General features: G+C 40.2%; 1 protein-coding gene across 1 annotated transcript; it reads left to right on the plus strand.

Moving 5' to 3' along the window:
• Positions 1-286: 286 nt before the first annotated feature.
• Positions 287-18,925, plus strand: alx4a (ALX homeobox 4a). Its single transcript, XM_041040162.1, has 4 exons — positions 287-642; positions 9,090-9,114; positions 17,778-17,894; positions 18,605-18,925. The coding sequence occupies exons 1-4, from the start codon at positions 287-289 to the stop codon at positions 18,923-18,925; spliced, it is 819 nt and encodes a 272-aa protein (XP_040896096.1).
• Positions 18,926-20,551: the final 1,626 nt, after the last annotated feature.

A 20,551-nucleotide genomic window follows, 5' to 3' on the forward strand; every position in this document is an offset into this window, starting at 1 on the left:
TTTGTGTAACTCTCCTCAAACCTGCGGGGGAGTTTGGAGTGTTTGGTCAACGATAGTGGTTCCTGGAAAAGATCTGAATCGTTTTATAACCAAACCCAGCTGCGGTCTGGTGTGCGCTGCAGTGTCTGCGTGCATGTGCATGTGTGTGTGCTCATCTGTATGATGTAGAGGGAGAGGAAGGGGCGTCTGCGCTTCCCTTTCCAAAAGAGAGGGAGAGAGAGAGAGAGGGAGAGAGAGAGAGAAAAAAGTTTGGTATTTTTCTTCGCTTGACTCTTTTTTTTTAGGCATGAACGCCGAGACCTGCGTTTCATACAGCGACATGACATCCATGGATTCATATTATAGCCCCTCTGCAGCGCAAGGTAGGGATCACCAGACGGACCACTTTAGGACATTCCCAGCCACTGACACCAAATACAGTCCCACTGCCTTCCTGCCCAACAAAGGTCAGGCTTACGGAGAAAAGTCCCGGAGCCCCTTCCAGCAGGAGTGCCAGTCATTGGATGCCGCCGCAGCTGGGCAAGGCACTTTCAGTAAATACCACCTGTTTATGCAGAGGTCTTCTTGCAAAACACCCCCCGAGGACGGCAAACTGCACCAGGAGAGAGGACACAACGGAGCGCTCATCCCGTGCTATGGTGAGTGAGAAAAAACAACAACAACAAAAATCTTTGAGATGACTGAGTTGCAGGCGAAAGGTGAGGCGTCCCAAGACATGACATACCTATGTCAAGATTTGATTTTGTTAAGCTGTTTCCATCATAGAACAGAGGAGCTGTCACGCAGAAGATCAGCAGAAATGTATTTTAAGATGTTAGGCTGTGCAACAAAAGTTACTCCAAACACTCAATTATCAGGATGTTTCCTCCGAAGCTGCGTGCGTCTGTGCAACGTTACTTTTGTGTCTGATCATTTTTCACATGAGCAGACAGAAAATTTTGAACCTGTCAGTCATCGCTCGTTGCTCCACTTGTTCATACAAAATCCGCAGATATGACCCTAAGCGGTTTGGAGGTTTCGATCGCAAATAAAGGCGCGTGATGCAGAAACTGGCCATTAGGGTCAATGGTGAACTGACAGAACTCAGATGAGCGGCGCCGGGTTTGGTAGTTAATTGTTTCTTGACTGGTGAAAGCACTTGTCCAAAACCAACTTTAAACTCCTTTCTTTTGTCTTCTTCTTCCTGTCCTCTAAGATGAGAAAAAAAAAACTTCAGCAGCCTTTTCTCTCCAGCAGCAGTATACAGGACATCCCAGCTCGTAACGCCATGGCCCAGCAGTCATGTGCGTAACACAGTTGAGAAGAGGCATAATCTTCCCGACTATCAAATTGTCCCTTTGGCCATCAAAATTAAATTAGGGCGCATTTAATGCGATAATCTGCATTACAATCCTCAATATTGGAGCTGAGACGGACAATTGAATTAACAGGTTTTCAGATGGTACAAATAGTGAGCTCCAAACTGATAATATTTTCATTTCATTGCGCTGCCTGATTGGCTCCAATTAGATTTAATTGCGTGGGGACGCTGCTGTAATGGGTGAATGATGAGGGTGTAAATAAAACTTTGACCCTCATTAGGTAGGAGGCCACTTTGAAGCAGCATCAGTTCGCGTTTTTTTTCCGTCCACCTGAAAACATTTTCCTCCAAAACTTGAAACACACGATACCAAAATTTAAAAAAGAAAACAAAAACAAAAACAAAAAAACTGGAGTATTAAGATTTGTCATCCAAAAGAGGCTTTTAGTAAATTACAACGTAGACAAACTGAATTCACCTCTACTGCATCCCTGCCTGCTCATAAAGGAGAACACACACACACACACACACACACACACACACACACACACACACACACACACACACACACACACACACACACACACACACACACACACACACACACACAGATGACTAATATTTACCACAATGACAGTAAGTCCTCTATATTTTAATCCAAATTTAATATATGTGTTTTGGGTCTTTGGGCCCCACCATTTGAAAAGAATAAATAAAGAAATAAAGAAATCAGGGCTCAGGCAAACAAACAAACAAACAAACAAACAAACAAACAAACAAACAAACAAACAAACAAACAAACAAACAAACAAACAAGGGTTTTTCAGAATGACTGACGCAGCTGTACTGAGGGGTAACGTTACCCATCATTAAGTCTAGGGTACTGCATATTTAAGAGCTCAAAGATCAAACACTGACACCATTTTTTATATAATTAAATTCTGTAAAATAACTGCATCCTAAGTCACAGTCTTTGTTTACCCCGAGTTGCAGACAGGCGGCCTGAATGTGTTTTAGTTTTGAGGTTATTATGTGCACAACAGAAGTATTACTAAAGTCACGAAGCCTGAGGGCTCCTACAGACTCTCTCTCTCTCTCTCTCTCTCTCTCTCTCTCTCTCTCTCTCTCTCTCCTTGCATATAAACTGTATAAAACAGGATGTCGATACATGGAAATTAATTCACCGAGGAGTTGCTTTTAATACCGTCAAATAAAAACATTAACGAGGTGACTACCAGTAACATTTTTGATAAAACAGATCTATGTATGGAAGCGAGGGCTACAGAGGCCCAAAAAATGCTGCTGACACATTTTACATCTACATTAAAACTTCCAGTAAATGATGTAAACCCAACAAAAGTGCGAGTACAAAAAATAAGAAATGATATGAAAATAACATGAAGCAGAATAAAACAACCCCTCGATGAAAAGTCAGAATCTTGTCCTTTTCCGGATGAAGTCAAAACTTCTTATTAGAATTACAGAGCCGCTTGTCCATCAGTGTTAAGCACTGAAATGTTTAGTGGAAGTGGTTTCAGGATGTTTTGACAGTTTCTGGATGTGGGCCTGCTGACAAAGCCTTTTTAGATCCAACACGTCAGGGACGGAGATCAATATTTTCAAAGCTCATATAGGTCTTTTATAATGGCTGTTAAATCTTTATTACCTATTAACCTTGACACAGATCCGGTAAATGGAGATAAAATTATGTTGTAAATAAACCGCAGTTATTAGGATGTGAATAAACTGCGCTTTTTAGTCCAAACGAATTATTTTATTTTATTTAATTATTTAAATATAAGAGTTTCCAAAAAGATATCCCTCAAATTACGTCTGGGTTGGTAAAATTCCATAAAATCTCATTTTAGTTCTCGGCTCCTTTAGATTTTCTCTTTGTGTTACCATCAGGATTAGACGTTTAGGGATAAATATGTCAGTTTTAGTCGCAAACCAGAGATTCTTGTTTTACAAAAAGGAGACTCAAATATAAAACGACCGGATTCACACTGAAGAAGGCAGGAAAAAGCACCTCGGCGCTATAGGCAAGAGGAGCTCTGGCATTAATGCGGCTCAGATGTCAAACTTCTGAACTTGCCTTTATTTCTCTGCTCACAGTGACTTCAGAGACAAACAGAAGAGATCCCGCTTTTAGATTTGCTGAATTTATGCTTTTTTTATCGCCTTATCTCAAAAATCGTTTTAATGGTACAGATTAAAATTAAATTCGCATTCAAGTGTCAATTATCTAAAGATAAAACTTTTTTTTAAAACTAGATCAGAATTGGTTGTGACTGGTATGTATTTTTCTTGTGATTATCACTGACTGAAGGTTCTAGTTAACCCATCTTTTTACAGACTGCCTGGACATAAATTGAAGGCAGCAGTAAAATATGCTGAGCTTACTGGCTGAGGAGAAAAAAATAATAAACGATTCCTGATGTTTTTATGGGAAAATGCTAGAGTATTTTACTTCCTGGCCCTTTTCTTTTATCAAACCTGTATTTTACACAATCGCTGGGTAGTTTCAAATTGTCAAAGATTTGCTTTGTTGTTCTAATTTGCGGCTTGATCCGTTCACTCAAAGGTGATGTGATGGCTGGTCTCAGCTGTCTGAAGCTGACAGCTACAGCTGAGATATTTCTGGCTGGAAACAGCACAACTGTCTAATAAACATTTATATACATTAGAGCCACTACAAAAGCAGTTATACTGTTTTTACTCAACACACTGCCAATCATACTGTTACTTGAAATCAACAGGACAGAGCTTGGAGTATGGACAACTTTCAGCATTAGACTGACTAAAACCGAAAGGGAATGTAAATGAGGAGAGGCGCACAGAGCAGTGTGTTTAAGGTAAGACTTAAAACAATATAGGTACATGTCAAAAGCAGCAAAAATAAATAAAATAAAATAAAATAAAATAAAATAAAATAAAATAAAATAAAATAAAATAAAATAATAACAAACTATAAATAATAAAAACAAATTGACACAAAAAAAAATCACAGGTGGAGAAAGTTCTCAGTTATTTTCTTTAGGTAAAAGTAGCTAAACAACAATGTAAAACTACCTGAGTAAAAGTCTTACATTAAAAATGTTCGTAAATAAGAGTGCAAGAATATTATGAACAAAATGTCGGTGTATAAAGAATCAAAATTAAAAGTACTCATCATTGTTAGTAAAAATTAAAATAATCCGTTTTAGTTGCTTTACATAATATTGAGTTGTTTAATCTTTATCACTGCATAGTGTACAAGATGATCATGAAATCTGAAAACTAAGTAGCAAATACACCTGTCAAATAAATATAGTTAACTACAATATTTCTCTCTAAAATGCTGCATAAAATAGAAGTGTTAATTTTTACTCAAGTTACCTTCCACCACTGAAAATGCATGTTTAAGGTGTAGATAAAAGACATGCTGGATACCAAATAATGCAAATCTATTTATTTACTATAGCAGCATAAAAACGGTTAAACTAGAGAGGGACGTTTTGATTTAAAAAAAAAAAAAAAGGCCCTGGGGATGACTCAGTCAGTCACTTCATAGTCTTTAAGCAGCCACCTATGTGTCTTTGTGAACCTCCAGGGACACCACACTTCCTCTTTTGATATGTCCGTGTCTTCTCTCAGTGTCTGAAGGTTGCTGACCTTTAGCTCGGCTTTCCTGCCCTTGTCTGTTTGGGGAACGGGGCGAGTTCCCCTGCATGCACACAGCAAAGAAAATCCATTCGAAACCCCCATTTGAAACTCTCTGGTGGCAAAGCAGAGCTCTCTGCAACATTTGGAGTCCAGTTTTACACAGTAAATATTTAACTACACCAATAAGACAAAGGATGTTGTTTTGTTCTCAAATGAGTGTTGATTTGTAGGGCTAATTATAGTGGGATCTGGTCTTTTATCACTTTTTAGCCTTTTATAGACTGAGATGTGCAGGGTAATGACATTGTTGCACCAACAAGACACTGCTGGGACAATTTGAAGACATGAAAGACTGCAGCTTAAACCATAAGTTGTTTTTTTGGGGCAAAGAGGGAATTCAATCCAGTTCTGCTGCCTCGTGAGTGTAAATATTTCATTCCCTGCAGAAGCAGTGGAAGACAGTTATCTCCAGAAAGACCAACACTGAGGTGTGACTGCGTCGTCTTGTGAGATTTTGTCACTCCAAAATGTAGATCTCCTGTTTTGTCCTTTTGTTCCCTCACCAAGTTTAACCCAACACAACCACTTCAGCCTCTCGTAATGGCCGTCTGCACTGATTGGTTCGAGCAGGGAGTAATGGGAACCAGCCATGCACCCCAGACAACTGAGGCACACTTCAGCAAGTCAGTGACATGAGTGAAGGTGACAAGGACTCAGGATCATTTTACCATTTAGCTTAAAGTTTGGCAGCGCAATTTCCATTAGGCTCAGTTTGCATGGCCAAGTGAGAGCAGCAGGGCAAAAAGGCTCATGCAGTCCAGGACGTCCTTTGGTCTCTTTGTCACCGCTTCATGTAAAGTGAACACTGATACAGAACCAACTGTGAACCAACTGTGGAGGACTGCACCAAGACTGCAAATCAAAGATTCAGGTTTTGTTTAAATTTTTTTTTTTTTTACCTGCCATATGTTACTGTAGTTTTTACACTGCACTCAGATTACTTTATTAAATTTCATTTTAACTTCTACATTACATTTTCTTTGCAAGGCTGAATAATTCTTTGTACATTCACAACAATAATGGCTGACCATTTTCAGATAATGGGTTTTTTTAAGATATTACGTCCTTGTGCAAAGTCAAGTGGCTTCGCTGATGTATCTAAAAGCAACATTTCAAAGGTACTCGAATGATTTCTGTGTTTTAGGAGGAAAAAAAATAATTGTAATGTCAAAGAAAATTACTTTTTCAAAGTTTGGCGGTTTTTGAAAAGTTGAACAGCAACTTTCTCGACCACTTAAAGCAGAATATAAACATGTATTCAACTAAAAACATATATAGATACAGTAAAAAATTGAGTTGCTGCAGCAAAACAGTTTCCAGCAGTTTCAGAAGCTGGTGTTTTTAATATGTCGTTTAACTGCACAGGTAGGCCTACAAAAAGATAGACGTTAATACATTATGTTTGTCTCAAAACTTTACAAACGTAATGTAATTCCTGGCGTTAGGTTAAGGCCTTAAAAGACAATGATTGATTTGATAAGAATTTGTTGGTGACTGAACAGTTGTATTTCTATTGTTAGACAATTATAATTTGTTATGAACCTAACAGAGAGTTGTGATTCCAAAAACCTGCTGCGCTGTCGCAGCGCACATTGTTAGGACTGATGTCTTGACTGGTGGAATCTGGTTGCATTTTGTGCTCTCAGATCGTTTTTTGAATATTCAGATTTTCAGTCCCTGTATCCTTGGCAGGAAGAAATGATCGTGCATGTTGTTAAGTGAGTTTGCCAGCAAAGTATTTTTCATTTTATGTGCGTGCACACAAAAATGTACTCTCGCAAGTTTTTCCCACTCAAATGGAATGTTCTCTTTCGATCAGACAACAAAAACATAAGATGAAGGAAATTCTGTTTTGCTCCAAGGTCTGAGAGAAACATTTGGAGGAGAGCTGGTGGGAGGGAGAGAGACAGGGAGGGGAAGAGTGCGAGGAAGACAAAGAGTGTGTGAGAGGTGATATATCAGTCTTAGGCTTAATGCATTTTTTTTTTTCATAGTCTGTAAATTTTGCTCAGCCTACTGAAATGGATAATTGCTCTGATCAGTCAGTGGTGTTGAATTTGCAGAGTAAATGGTTAACTATTGCATGGTCACAAAGGAAAGGTTTTTGTTCCAAACAAAAGTAACTCTGTAAGACATACTGTTTCCACATCAGAGCAGTAACATGCAAAATGTATTGTGTCTACGGACCGTGTGTATACAGTATGTGAGTATGTGTATTGTCTGAAAATGTTTTGATGGACGCACCTGACTCTGCACCAAGCAAGTATAGTGTCAAGCTATTCATAGTTGTGTTATCTGAACTTCCAAAAGAGATGAGATTAAATTTCAAGAACAGAGGGTTTGACTGCATCTTCAGCAGCGGTGGAATAACTATTAAGATCCTCTACTCAAAGTGGCTTTAGCTAATATTTTACAATGACACTATATCATGACAATGTGAAAACAATGTTAGAATGTGAAAGGGATCATTCATAGTGATGAACCTACAGAGAGTGATCATCTGAAAATACAGCTGTCCTCAGCTTTACAGAGCTTAATAAGACGTTCTGGCTCATTGTTTTGCTGTCTGGGCCATAGTTTCACTGTTTAGTTCGCTCTCATTGCTCTCATGGCGTCATTTTAAGCCACAGCAGACAGCTGTTTTTAGTGAAAAGCTCCATAAAGACTCTACCTGCTCTGCACCAAGCGGTAGAAAGACACAGACCATTATGGAGCATTCAGTGGCTAAAGAGCCAGATATTTCTCTCAGGAGCTGGTAGAGACCAAAAGCAGAGCAAAAACATTGCACTCGTTGAGTGAATTGTACTTACAATTGCCAGATGGCCAGAAACACGACTCCAAATGGATGATAATATTACTCTGTAACTGCTGGACATGTAAATAAGTAACAAGTTCACCATATCATCTTAAACGGTGATGAATGTTGTGTTCACAAAATGATTCTGCTGCCCCCAAGTGGCCAAAAAGATCTGTCATTGCAGGTTTTAAGTAAACATAGCAGGGCTACAGTATAAAAATATTCCACAGTAGTAGTTTAACCTACAACATTTCATCAGTCTTAATTAACTAATCATTTGCTCTGTATGCAAAATTTGAACTTGTAGAGCAAACTCAAAACAATCAAGAACTTGGCTGTGAATGTACTTAGTTGTGTTCTTTCACTGATCTTCAGTTGGTCTGTAATTTGTGATAGGTCCCTTTATGGACTCACACTCATGAGGCAAAACCAAAGGGAATCATAACTAACTCATAAATTATATGTATCATATCATTCTTGTCTTGGCTCGATTGTCCAGCCCACACAGCATCAGGCATCACTGTCTCAGCCAGCCTCTGTCTTTGCAGCCAAGCAAGACTTAAGACTTATCCACTGTTACATCCCAATCCATATTTTCAGTCAAAATAAACCCCAAAAACACATACAAATAAATACTTTGCTCACACATTTCCTCTTCTCTTCTCTGCATTTAGTTAGACAAAGTGTACTTTCTCTTTTTTCCCATCTACTCATCTATTTTCTCTCTTTTTCTCCACTGTTTACATCTCCATCTATTTCCGATATTCCTTTTTCAGTTTGAGCAACCTGTTGTTAATCTCTCTCAGTTGCCGTGTGGTGTGTAATTTATAGTGTTTCCTCTTAACACCGTGAGCTGACCCCAGTCATCCCAGTTAATAAAGAGGCACGGATGGTGCCCTGTCGCTTTACAGCCAGTTAAATTACACTTTGATGTTGCCCCGTCATTTTCAACTGTGAATTAATAGCTGTCCGCGCCGAATGTCTGACCTGCGAGAACATCAGTTCGGTTCTGATATCTTTCTCACAGTATTAAAAAAAACTGGGGAAGTTAGACCGTATTTTAATTTTTACATCAGTGCCAACAGTGACATGCTATCTTATAAAAATAAATACAAAACTCTTGCAAATGTTGCATGTCAACATTTAGACTTGTGTACAAAATCGTGTTGTTCTGTAGTCAGGTGGAAATATACACATGAGCTAAACTGCAAGTCACAGCTCAGCTTGTTCTGACACACTTTCCGTGCATTTAATTTTTGCAGAACTTTCTTTGTGCCCACCACATAGAGTTTCAGACTCGCCTCTCCTCACTGTGCCCAGTAATTGGAACAGATGCTGACTGTTGGATCCACTGCAGTGAAAATAGAACATTCTGTGGTTGCAACTCAAAACATTTTGAATGGCATATTTGTCTGAAAAGAAAAAAGGAATTTTGGTTTGTGAGTTTGCCGGATTATTGTTGGGATCTAGGCACTACATGCAGAAGTGCAGGTGTAAGCTCAAAGTGTCTTTTGTGTAATGGAAGAAAAAGCAAATTGTGCTCATGGTAGATGTTTTGATGCAGCATCTGTTTTTCACAGTCACCGCTTCCTGCCTCTTTCCTCTTTCCAGAGATTTTCTCCTGACAGGCATTGTTTGCAATAAGACTTTCTTATGTTCATCATGCTTATGGTGTTCTCTGCAGGAGGGTCCATTGCTGTTCACCTTGGGCAGTGCTGGAGAGCCTCACGGCTCCAGCAGATCGCATGGATAACAAGCAGGAGACTGTCACAATATCCCACTCCTGCCAAAAAACATCAATGACATGCGATATAAACATTGGCCTTTGATCAGCGAGAGGCCTCACGATTTCAAACAGTCTGACAGCTCTTTCCTTCTGGGGCCTGTGGGTGCCGGCCAGAGAAATATGATGAAATAACTAGAGAGTATTTATGGTGGGATAAAACCCATTTGCTCCCTTCAAGCCTAACAGGATGTGTTCGTCATAGACAGCGAGGCTGTGTTGCGGGCGCTGAAACCCCCAGCAAGTGGTCTGCCACCAAAACATGGCTCCTCAGCCCGAGTCCGTTCCCAGCACTGTTAGGCAAACATCTCAGAAACAAGAGCCCCATTGCTCATTGGCTCTCGCAGGGCTGAACTGCATCTGGTCTGATGCACTGTCCTCATACAATGTGCCTGCATTGTGTGCTGTATGAGGTCTCCATCCAGCGGGGGTTTATTCTCTCCTCACAAGGATGAATAAAAAAAACAAAAAACAAAACAGCAGCTTCATATGACACTCTGCTCCTGCATACACAGCTTATCTCAGCAAGGCCCCCGACTGACTGGGACACATGCACTGTGTGCCATTCCTACAGCTGGCTGTCAAACCTCAATACTTTTCTTGGTACAAACCACCTAAGTGTGTCGATGGCACCAAGTACCAAAAGCTGTCAAATAGCAAAAGCAGGCGTTGAAAGCTTTTCCACATTCATACTCTTCTTTGCTTATTATTTTGATCAGTCAGCTTCTTTTTTAACTTAAAATTTTGCCAATTTTAGATTGTATCTTAACTGGGCAAAGTTCATGCATAGTTGGGCTTCTGTCAAATAGAATAAGGATTTTTTTGTTCAGTAACATATTTTTCAATACTATTTTGATATTGGAATCAAATCAACTCAGATCTTACTGTACGGACAATTTCAAACAATGCCAGCACTTGCCGTGACATATTTTAACACACAGTCCTCAATAAGTCCATAAAATAAACCTGACTACAATTCAAGTTCCAAAAGAAATTACTGGCACAAAACAAATCTGCATAACAAAAAGACAAAGTAGGAGCTCACATAGCAGAGTTTAAAAAGAATATATCGTGTGTGTGTGTGTATATATGTGTGTATTTATACACACACACACACACACACACACACACATATATATATACACATATATATACACATATATACATACATACATACATACATACATACATACATACATACGTGTATGTATGTATATGTATATGTATATGTACGACAAAGAGGGAAAAGGACAGCAAGCTGTACAAGAAACCAGCTGCAAGCAACAAACATCTTGTTTGGGATCATTAAAGTACTGTACTCAACAAAAACACCAAACTAGACCAAACGATATAACATCATCAGACTAAGTCTGAGTCCCCAACAAACACTGAGTTACACCACTGTTTCACTGTTCTAACAAACTAACTCAAGCCTACATAGAAGGTGTGGTAATATTTGTCTTATACTGTTGACAAAAATGATACACTATACATGTGTCTGTGAGACAGTGTACAACAAGCTATCCATTCACCTCACCTTGCAGCACATTACCCAACATGGCTGTGAGTTGAGGTTCACTGAGTGTGTGTGTGTGTGTGTGTGTGTGTGTGTGTGTGTGTGTGATCGTCTGTGCTGACTGAGTGCTGAGAATTGCAGACTGAGCTCACATGAACACACACACCTCTTGGTTCTAACCTGACAAATCGCAGGATGGGCAGATGAGCAGATGAGCAGAGATGTCCTCGTTCCTGAAAATAACTTCACCTCAGATGGTACTGAGGAGCAGGAAGGTGCAATGCAGTCGCCACTGGACTGAGTCAGAGATAGTACGCTCACAGGCCTTACTAGGCAGCCTGGAAGCATGTCTTATACACATTTTCAACTATGACATCCTTCAAGATGGGAATGTGTATTAATCCAAAGATGAGTGTGCAAACTGGTTAGATCAGTGAAGGGCAGCAGCATGGCGAAAAGAGCTGCCAGCTTTGACAAGAACACTGGCAGAGGTACAGCTGTGGAAATTTATGATCAGAGAGCTGCCTGAGGTTTTATAGTTAAGCTGTAGCCATGAAGCAAGCAAGTGTGCGTGTGACAGAGAGAGTACAGAGATGGATCTTTCTCATTTTTGCATGGCTACAAATTACTCCCCAGCAAATCACTCGGTCTTTCTGCCAGGTGACTTTGCAGTTAGATGAGAAACCTCAGCCACATGCAAGACTGATAAACAGAGTCTGAGTGGAAGAGAGAGAGTGGTGTGTGTGTGTATGTGTGATGGTTAAGGAGGGTATGTAGTTTAAAAAAAAAAAAGCTGCAACTTTCTGTCAGGCTCAAATTATGACCAGGGGTGTCTGTTCCCCAGCACATCACAGAATGATCTACGAACTACAACTAAATCCTGTAAGCAGCCAGTTATCCAGGCCATCCATTAATTACACAGGCAGATAGACAAACAAATCAAGACACATACTCAGCACTGAGCGCCAACAAATTTCACAACTGTGACTGTATTTCCTCACAAAGAGCAAGAAATTCCTTTGTTCCACCCTATCACACCCCGTGAGTTATTACACTGATCCGACAAATAAATCATCGGTTATGAATACGCTGCCAGAAGCCAGTGACTCAATATTAAACTTTAGAAGAATAGAGGCTCGATAAAAGAAGTTATTTATTTGTTTGCTCTCTGAAGGTAGTGACAAAATAAATGATGTTCGTTCCCGGTGGCACAGAGAAAGAAAATATCTCATTTTCTGACACTTCTGTGTTGTCATTCTGGCGGGCAGTTGCAAATGACACATTTTGTCATTTAATTGGGAGGACCTGTTGGATTTATAATCAAGATCATTGTAGAGAGCTGAAAAAGACCACCGTGGTATATGTCAGTATTTATGTCCCACAAGCACTTGTGTCTTTTGTGTAGACATTTGATATGTTTTAAAACTCTGTTCCCCAAAAGCTTTCCAAAGAAAAATGTCACAAAAGTATTGGAAAAAGGCAACACAATACTTTGAATAAGGCACTAAAAAGAGGAAGTGGAGGATCTTTGAAGTCTGAATATTAACAGCTTTCCCCTTGTACTTTATTGTCTTATACATCTGGAGAATCCACACACATGACTTAAATCAGTTAACTGTGGAGTGCAGCTTAAATCTTGAAGAATAGCAGTAGATCATGATGCACATTTATCTTATCGTTCCCTTAAATGCTGTCCTCTGAAAGTGACAAATTGTGCCTCTAACAGCCAAGTTATAACTTTTGCTTGACATCATGTAATGATTTTCACACTTTTCTTTATTTTCATGTTCCTCTTCGGTTACAGGGTAACAAATTCACAAAGATCTGTTTTGATTCCATCCTTTCAATCCCGACAAAATTATAACATAAACCTCTTTTAACAGTTTTCATCTCCTCCCTGTCTCTGTAGGTAAAGACAGTTCAAGTCTGACAGACTCTGAATTGGCCCCGGACTCTGACCCACCTGGAATGGACAACAGCTACCTGGCTGTGAAGGATCAAGGTGTCAAAGTGGCCTCTGACAGGCTGCCGGGCACTGACTTAGCAAGTCCCCTGGAGAAGGCTGATGGCGGCGAAAGCAACAAAGGCAAGAAGAGACGCAACCGCACGACCTTCACAAGCTACCAGCTGGAAGAGCTGGAAAAGGTTTTCCAGAAGACGCACTATCCTGATGTTTACGCTCGGGAGCAGCTCGCACTGAGGACTGACCTGACTGAGGCTCGTGTGCAGGTAAAGAAGGAAATCAACAACAGTGTTTAAGGCTATTTCGTGTACAGCAAAAAACAGCCGACAGATCTGAAAAAAGGAAAAACAAACCCACAAACATTTCTAATGGAAGTTCATTTACAGTAATAGTCTAATGTTTGCAACGCACCTCATGCAGCTATATGCCTGTCCTGTCATCCTATCAATAAGTAAAAAAAAAAAAAAAAGAGTTCTTAATCACAGCAGAACAGATAATGTTTAAACAACACAACCTCATGGATCCTTCAACATCTGCAGCTCTGCAGAGATAACGTCACTCACAGAACAACATGAGAGATTTATCTGGTAATGTGGGAGTTAGGGGGAGAGAGTGGGGGAGTGGGAGCTAACAGAGGCCAGGGGGCCCCAGGGGGCTGAGGTTTGAGCTGCCTGGGCCTCATATGTGCAGTTCCAGGAGAGCAGGCTTTCATCAGCATATGAAGAGACTTGTTTGACTCTGCCGTGTTTCCGTGGGATCGTCTCAGTGGCCTTTTCCTTTGGAGCTGAATTCAGTTCAGCTGGTGCTAGTCGAGCCTGAGGTGTACAGGACCTCTCTGACTGAAACCCCTCTGGTGACCCTCTGGTCCGATTTGCATACAAACCGGCCATGACTGCTGTAATGCATTCCAACACTGGTGAACACAGAAAAGAGACCTCTGCCATTCCTGTATGTGTGTGGTGTATGTGTATGTACGGGTGTATTGTGGACTACCAAAGCCCCTGGATTTTCTGTGTTTTTCTTTCATTAACATCCTGTCCAGACAAGAATGTGTCCCTGCTGTGGTCTCCAGAGTAGGTGTGAAACCCTTCCCGTGGGTTTTGAGCAAGTCAGCGACTGATGTTACAAGTCATAACTGAATTCTGAGCACTTTTGAGGCATAAAGCATATTGCTAAAACTAATGCAAACGGACAATATATTGGTTAAATTTTTGTGGTGTGCCGGTAGTGTACATGGGATGAGATAAGAGTTCGATTAAAACCGATCTGTTACACAATGAGCTGGAACAGTGACCAGAAAAGCTCCGCAGTGAAACACAGGAAGTCTGCGCAGCCACAGGGTTATAACTCAGCCCTGAGTCTCTGAAGGTATGCTGATCTGCCCTGCTGCTCATACTATCACGGACCTGCCCGCTTCAGATGGATGCAGCTTTACAGCCCTCGGCTCTCCCAGCGGCCCTCTTAAACACTCAAGTTAAAAAGATAAAAGACACGAGATGCCTTGTCAGTCAGAGAACAGGGCTCTGTGCTCTATTCGGGTCATTCACACGCAAAAGGACTCACAGCTCATGAATTCTGTGTCTGGAGTGGAGAAAAAAATGTTAAGAAAAAACCTTTACTGCTGCTGAAAAGTTTGCTTGAACTTGTAAAATTTACAAGCATTTTCATTTAATGGAAAAACTAAAAAATGCTCAAGAGAGTATGATTCTGAGGAGTGTGATATTATACCTCATCGTCTGATGGTTCACACACAAAAAAAAAACAGCTTTCAGTTAAAAGACGTAAGGGTCTGGAGTTGTTTGCTTTTTCAGTCTCCCGGTTTCAAAGGGAGAAAGTAAGTTCAGATCTCAGTCATATGCACTACAGATACATGGAGAGGTCAGGGGTCAAGGGTCGAGGGTTTCAAAAACATCACATCTCTCAGATTTGCCGTTCTGTTAGTCCAGAGAGCTCAGAGAGCCGAAATGGCATCTGACGTGGAGTTCACCGGGCAAACACAGGTGTCAGTACGAGTTTACAGATCAAAACAATTAACAGGAAGCTGAATTAGCAAGACGAACATTTCTGCAAATAGAGGATCAGTCTTAAATTGTAGAAATGCTAAAACAGTCAAGTCATTTCCTTCATTTTATAAATACACAAAGGTATTTGTTTAACTAAGTAGTAAATTCTCTGATTGATGAGAAACCATGAGACCTTTTTAAGAACAAATTTAAATCATACTTAAATATGCTAATATTGTAAGTCAGGCACTGAAAACCATTTGTCAGATGTAGGGCTGGATTTAGTTGATAAATTGGTCAGTCAGCCAAAAGAAGAAAAAAACTCGGCAACAATTTTGATAATCGTAATTGTATAATTGTAATATATTGTCGTTTGCTAAACAGAAATTTTATTGTTTTTTTACAGTCAGTTGAACAAAACAAGAAATATAAAGATGTCAGTTCAAGGTGTGGAAAACTGTGACTGCCTTTTTTTAATTATGTTCTGATATTTTATAGACTAAACAATGTTCAAGACAGTATGTGTCACATGAAAACATTTTTAGTTACAGCCGTAGTTAAATATATAACTAACTTCATTAAGAATGGAGATGATGTATATTTAAGGTGTTAACAAATCTTGAAAATGACAGGTGGAAGGTTTATAACTGTAGATCAAAAAAGTTCATGTACCGACACAAAAAAAACTGGAAAAAAAATTTCCAGTCTGAGTACAATGCGTTGCCAGTTGGCATAAAGTAGAGGCAGGATATCAAATTCTCTAATATATTTCTTTTTGATTCAGACCACTAGTGTCCTGGATTTACCTTTAATTGACACCGGAAATATGAAATTATGTGATGGAGGACTTTTGGGGAAAAGGGAACAAACTTACATTTAATGAACTCCAACACTGGTCAGAGGTGTTTCCATGATATTATTAGTGCTTTGGGGGTGTTGGAAAACCGAAGCCAGGCTCAGCCTTGGATTTCTTTTTACTTCGGTATGGAAGCTGACATGAGTGACAGCAGAGGCGGGTTATCAATCCTCTGAGCCGGTCTCTCACTTCAAAGTGTTTTCAGCTCCATACAGCTCTCCTGCTGGGGCCAGTTTGGCATTTCTCTGCTCTTTCTCTCTGGAGCTGTAACATAAATAAAGCCTCATTGAAAGTCCACCAGCTACTTAAGCTGTCAAGGTCTTTACCAATTACTGTCATGATGCCGTGTGTGCAACACAAAAATATGCTCTCCCTGTATAATAGCCAACAGACTCGGCAAAAAGAAGAGAGCGAACAGATGAGAGTTGTAGGTGGCACTGTATATTGAGACGTGCAGACACGTCGTCAGATGGCACTTTTTGGTTGAGAAAACAAAAACTGGTCAACCCTTGTTTTTAAAGACACTTTATTCTGTTAATCACTTTTTAAAATTCAAAACTTAAAAAAAATGGTATTATCTTATTTTTATTATCTTACGGATTTTACATAGAATTTTTTTTTTAGCTAGGTATGGTATGGTAGTGTAGAAATAGGACAGGTGGTTTTGGTCTCTGCTGAACTAAATTTTTGAAAATGGTTGAAATGGTTGAATTAAAAAAAAAAAGGTTTCTGATGGTGTTGAAAAATGACATAACAGTGATTAGAAAAACCTGTAATTTACAAAAAAAAATTAAAACTGGCTGGCTATTTCAAAAGCTGTTTCAAAACATGACCCGAAACATCATGATCTTGTATAGGACTGTAGATTCTGATTACAACAGTGCAGAGGAGGATGTACAAAGACATCAAGAAAAGAAGGATTACGTCTTCTGGTCTGTGTGTCGCTTTAATTTAGAAGGAGACAACATCTCAAAGCCGGACCTTTAGGCCTCAGGAAATTAAAAAGGAAAATGCAAACAAACCCCAGTTATAATCCCATCTCACGTTTCAATTTCCCATATTGCCTCCATAGATTTACAGTGAAGTGTGTGAGCAAAGAGCAGATACATGTCAGACAGCCAGACAAGTTTTTGTTGCTAAATTTGTGCTACCAATCAGATAGTCGAGAGTTGTACAACAACCTTTAACAAAATTTGACGTTGAAAAACATGGCAGGTGACCTCTAAAGCTCATTAAAGACAAAAGTAATTAGATAACTTTCACACGCTCTGATGGTGATTCAAATACACTAATGCTTTCACTAACCAACAGATTTAGATTCAAAAAATGACTGCAGAAAACATTAGCCATGACATCAGGCACCCTGCCCATGTCAGACAACAAAGGTGAGATGGGTGAGATCTGTTTACACTTTGCTTGGGAGCCTCCAGTGAAGTGAAGGTTGCAGTTCACCTTTTACGAGCTATTCCCTTCCTCTTTGTCTTTACCATTTCCTTTTTTTTATTCCTTCAGATAAACTGCACAGATGTACGTGATGCAGATATCATTTTTGATATTCATTCAATCTTTTGCGAGTACTGCATGAGATCATTTTTCCATTTTAAAAAGAAAGTTAGATTTATATCTATAGAGAAGCATTTCCTTCAGATTTGAGGGGGAAGTCCCTGTTGAGGGTTTAGGTGTACAAGAATATACCATCTGAAATTCTCAACTCCATCTCACTTCCATTCCAGACCAAGACTGGATACTGTGCAAGATTTAAGTAAAGATCCTTTGTTCTCTCAGATAAAATTACAAACGACAGTGCCTGTTTTCTAACACTCAAACAATGTCCCTCTGCAGGTGTGGTTCCAGAACCGAAGGGCAAAATGGAGAAAGAGGGAGCGTTTTGGTCAGATGCAGCAGGTCCGAACACACTTCTCAACAGCTTATGAGCTGCCTCTTCTGACACGTCCTGAGAACTACGCACAGGTACAGAATGAGTACTTCAGTACAGGTGCAAGACGTTTTTTAGCCCATTAACTACACTGGTACTGCCATACACATTTAATCACACCCATTTTTGCAACCCAAACAAAAATTCTAGGAGAAAGCGTTGATTGTTCTACTATTTTTACATTTATGTTTTGATTTTAGGTTTCCAGGTTTCAGTCATTTTAACTTGTCCTTTTACTTGCTTGTGGTTTCAGTGACTATTTAATAGCCTTACTTTTTTTTAGTTAGGTGAGACAAAAACTGAAGTGTAAAAAATACAATTTGTGGTTTTTCTGAGGTTAAACATTTTCTTAGCTAAGCAGAAACTCCCCCATGTTTTCCTATTGTTTCCCTTTTGTGTTTGATTTTGCAACGGCTTTGCTGACATACATAAAGCTATTTGGAAGATAACTGTGCAGAAACAAGGCTGGTTTTCAGAACAGTTTCTGCTCATATCAGCATTACCACACAATCGCCTGAAACACAGGAAATCAGTCTAAATTTTCCTGCAGCCATTTAGCATATACACAAGCTGTAGTTAATGGGCTAAACAGCAAGTACAGTCTTTTAATTTCTGCCAAGATGCACTGAAAGATTAATGAGCTCATAAAAGTGTGTCTGATTACATAAATTAGGAGAGAGCCAGTGGGGTTAATGGAGCAGTTCCATCATTCTTTAACAGTATGGATTTCCCATCAATATTTCAGATTCAGAACCCCTCTTGGATCGGAGGCAGCAGTGCAGCATCCCCTGTGCCGGGCTGTGTTGTGCCCTGCGACACTGTGACTCCCTGTATGACCCCTCACCCCCACTCTGCCAGCGGGGTGTCTGATTTTCTGGGTGTACCGAGCCCTGGAGGTCACGTGGGGCAGGCTCACATGGGCAGCCTGTTTGGAGGATCTCCTGGCATGGCTGCAGGCATCAACACGTATGATCTCAACATGGACCCAGACCGCAAGTCTTCCAGTATTGCTGCTTTGCGCATGAAGGCCAAAGAGCACAGTGCAGCCATATCTTGGGCCACATGATGTGTTGATATGTTCCAGATTGGGGACCCTGCTGACCCCTGAAATGTCTAAACAAACCCAGCATGGCGTGAGGGGGGCACTGAAATCAAAAATTTTAAAGGCAACAGTGGCTACCTTTAAAAATGTTGCAATAAATAATTATGCAAATACTCAGATGGTTGAAGATTACTCGAAGAGAAAACAACAAGACATTTGGCAAGATAAGCGGCATGGCACTGCCACGTTTCTCAACCCCTCTGGTGGGAGAAAGCAACCACAGTTGGCGAGTGAGCTTTGCGGAAAGCCCAGTGGGAGGTGATGCTGTACTGTATAACAGGCGTTGCAGTGTATTACTGGTGATAGGCAAAGGAAAATGTTAGGAAAAGTTTAAGAATTTCAAACAAATCCATGCACTTATTTGCTAAAAGACAGGAAATTCTGTTTGTACAGTGCTTTCAGTGTCATTGTAGTTCTTTGTTCAGGTGCTGTTTTATTCCTACCGTGTTATTTAAATTTTGAGTGTTATTGTGTTTTTCCATTTCAGTCATTTTGTCGCTGGTTCTGATTTGACATAGTGACAATAGTTCAGCAAGCATCCTTAAAAAAAATGAAATTCAAATTTATTTGTGATTTGCTATGTACATATTATTCTAAGGCAATCTTTATCAGCATTAGCATGCACTTGACTTAAGTCATGCTGGTGCTAAGATAAAGCTACAGAAAACTGTTTATATCCAGCATATCTGTCACATTATGAAGTTTCTCACATCCAACACAAACATTAAAATAACCACCTCTGGGTGTGTATTTCACTTACTACAGAACTTAGAAGTGCTTCTACCCTCCAGCATTTAAAAGTCAAACAGATGAAATGTGGTTTGATTCAATGTGGTCAGGGTGAGAGATCCACCTGCCACACTGACTCAGCTTGCTGATGGCCAGAGAGAGCAAGGGATGGAGGAGGAAGTATGTGTGGGAGTATGAGAGGGGGCACAGCAGGCCTGCTGCTCTCAGAGCTGAAGAGCCTGGGAGCGCCAGCCTCCAAACAGAGCCAGCTCTGTTTTCAGGAGGAAAGACTCCAAGTGGACACGACTGTGCCCTTTGCATTTCCAGTCTCAGGAGTTTCAGAGAGAGAAGTGCCTACTAGTCAGTCAGACTGCCAGAAATAACAGTGAAGCCAGCAGTCGCCACCTTTGAAACAGAGGCTGCTGGTGGAGATTACACATAGTGTGTTGACACTTTTGAACACTGAAAGTGTTCAACAGCCTTTTCTGGACTTAAACAAGGCGGTGTTTGGCTGTCAAAGCTGACCAGTAAATGCACATGGCAGCACTACCATACACCTCGTATTTCTTTCTCTTTTTCTCTCAGTATTTTGGACAAACGCAGGCAAACAGCTTCAGTAAGGTTTAACTGCATCTTAATTGGATGTGGCACCATGAACAGCTCAGCACAGTCTTGAGAGTTTTTGTTTTACCACAAAAAACATGCTTCTGTTCATCACATGGCATTCAATCTTTGTGAGTGAGGCAATAGGAAGAGTCAGGGGGATTTCTACAGGAATAATGTTACAACAGGTACTAGCAGGGCCATATTATCAAGCAGGCACAGAGGGCAACTGACCCTGGACCCCAACTTCCAGATTCA

The sequence above is a fragment of the Toxotes jaculatrix genome, chromosome 1 (genome assembly GCF_017976425.1).
Source record: "Toxotes jaculatrix isolate fToxJac2 chromosome 1, fToxJac2.pri, whole genome shotgun sequence".
Classification (NCBI taxonomy): domain Eukaryota; kingdom Metazoa; phylum Chordata; class Actinopteri; family Toxotidae; genus Toxotes; species Toxotes jaculatrix.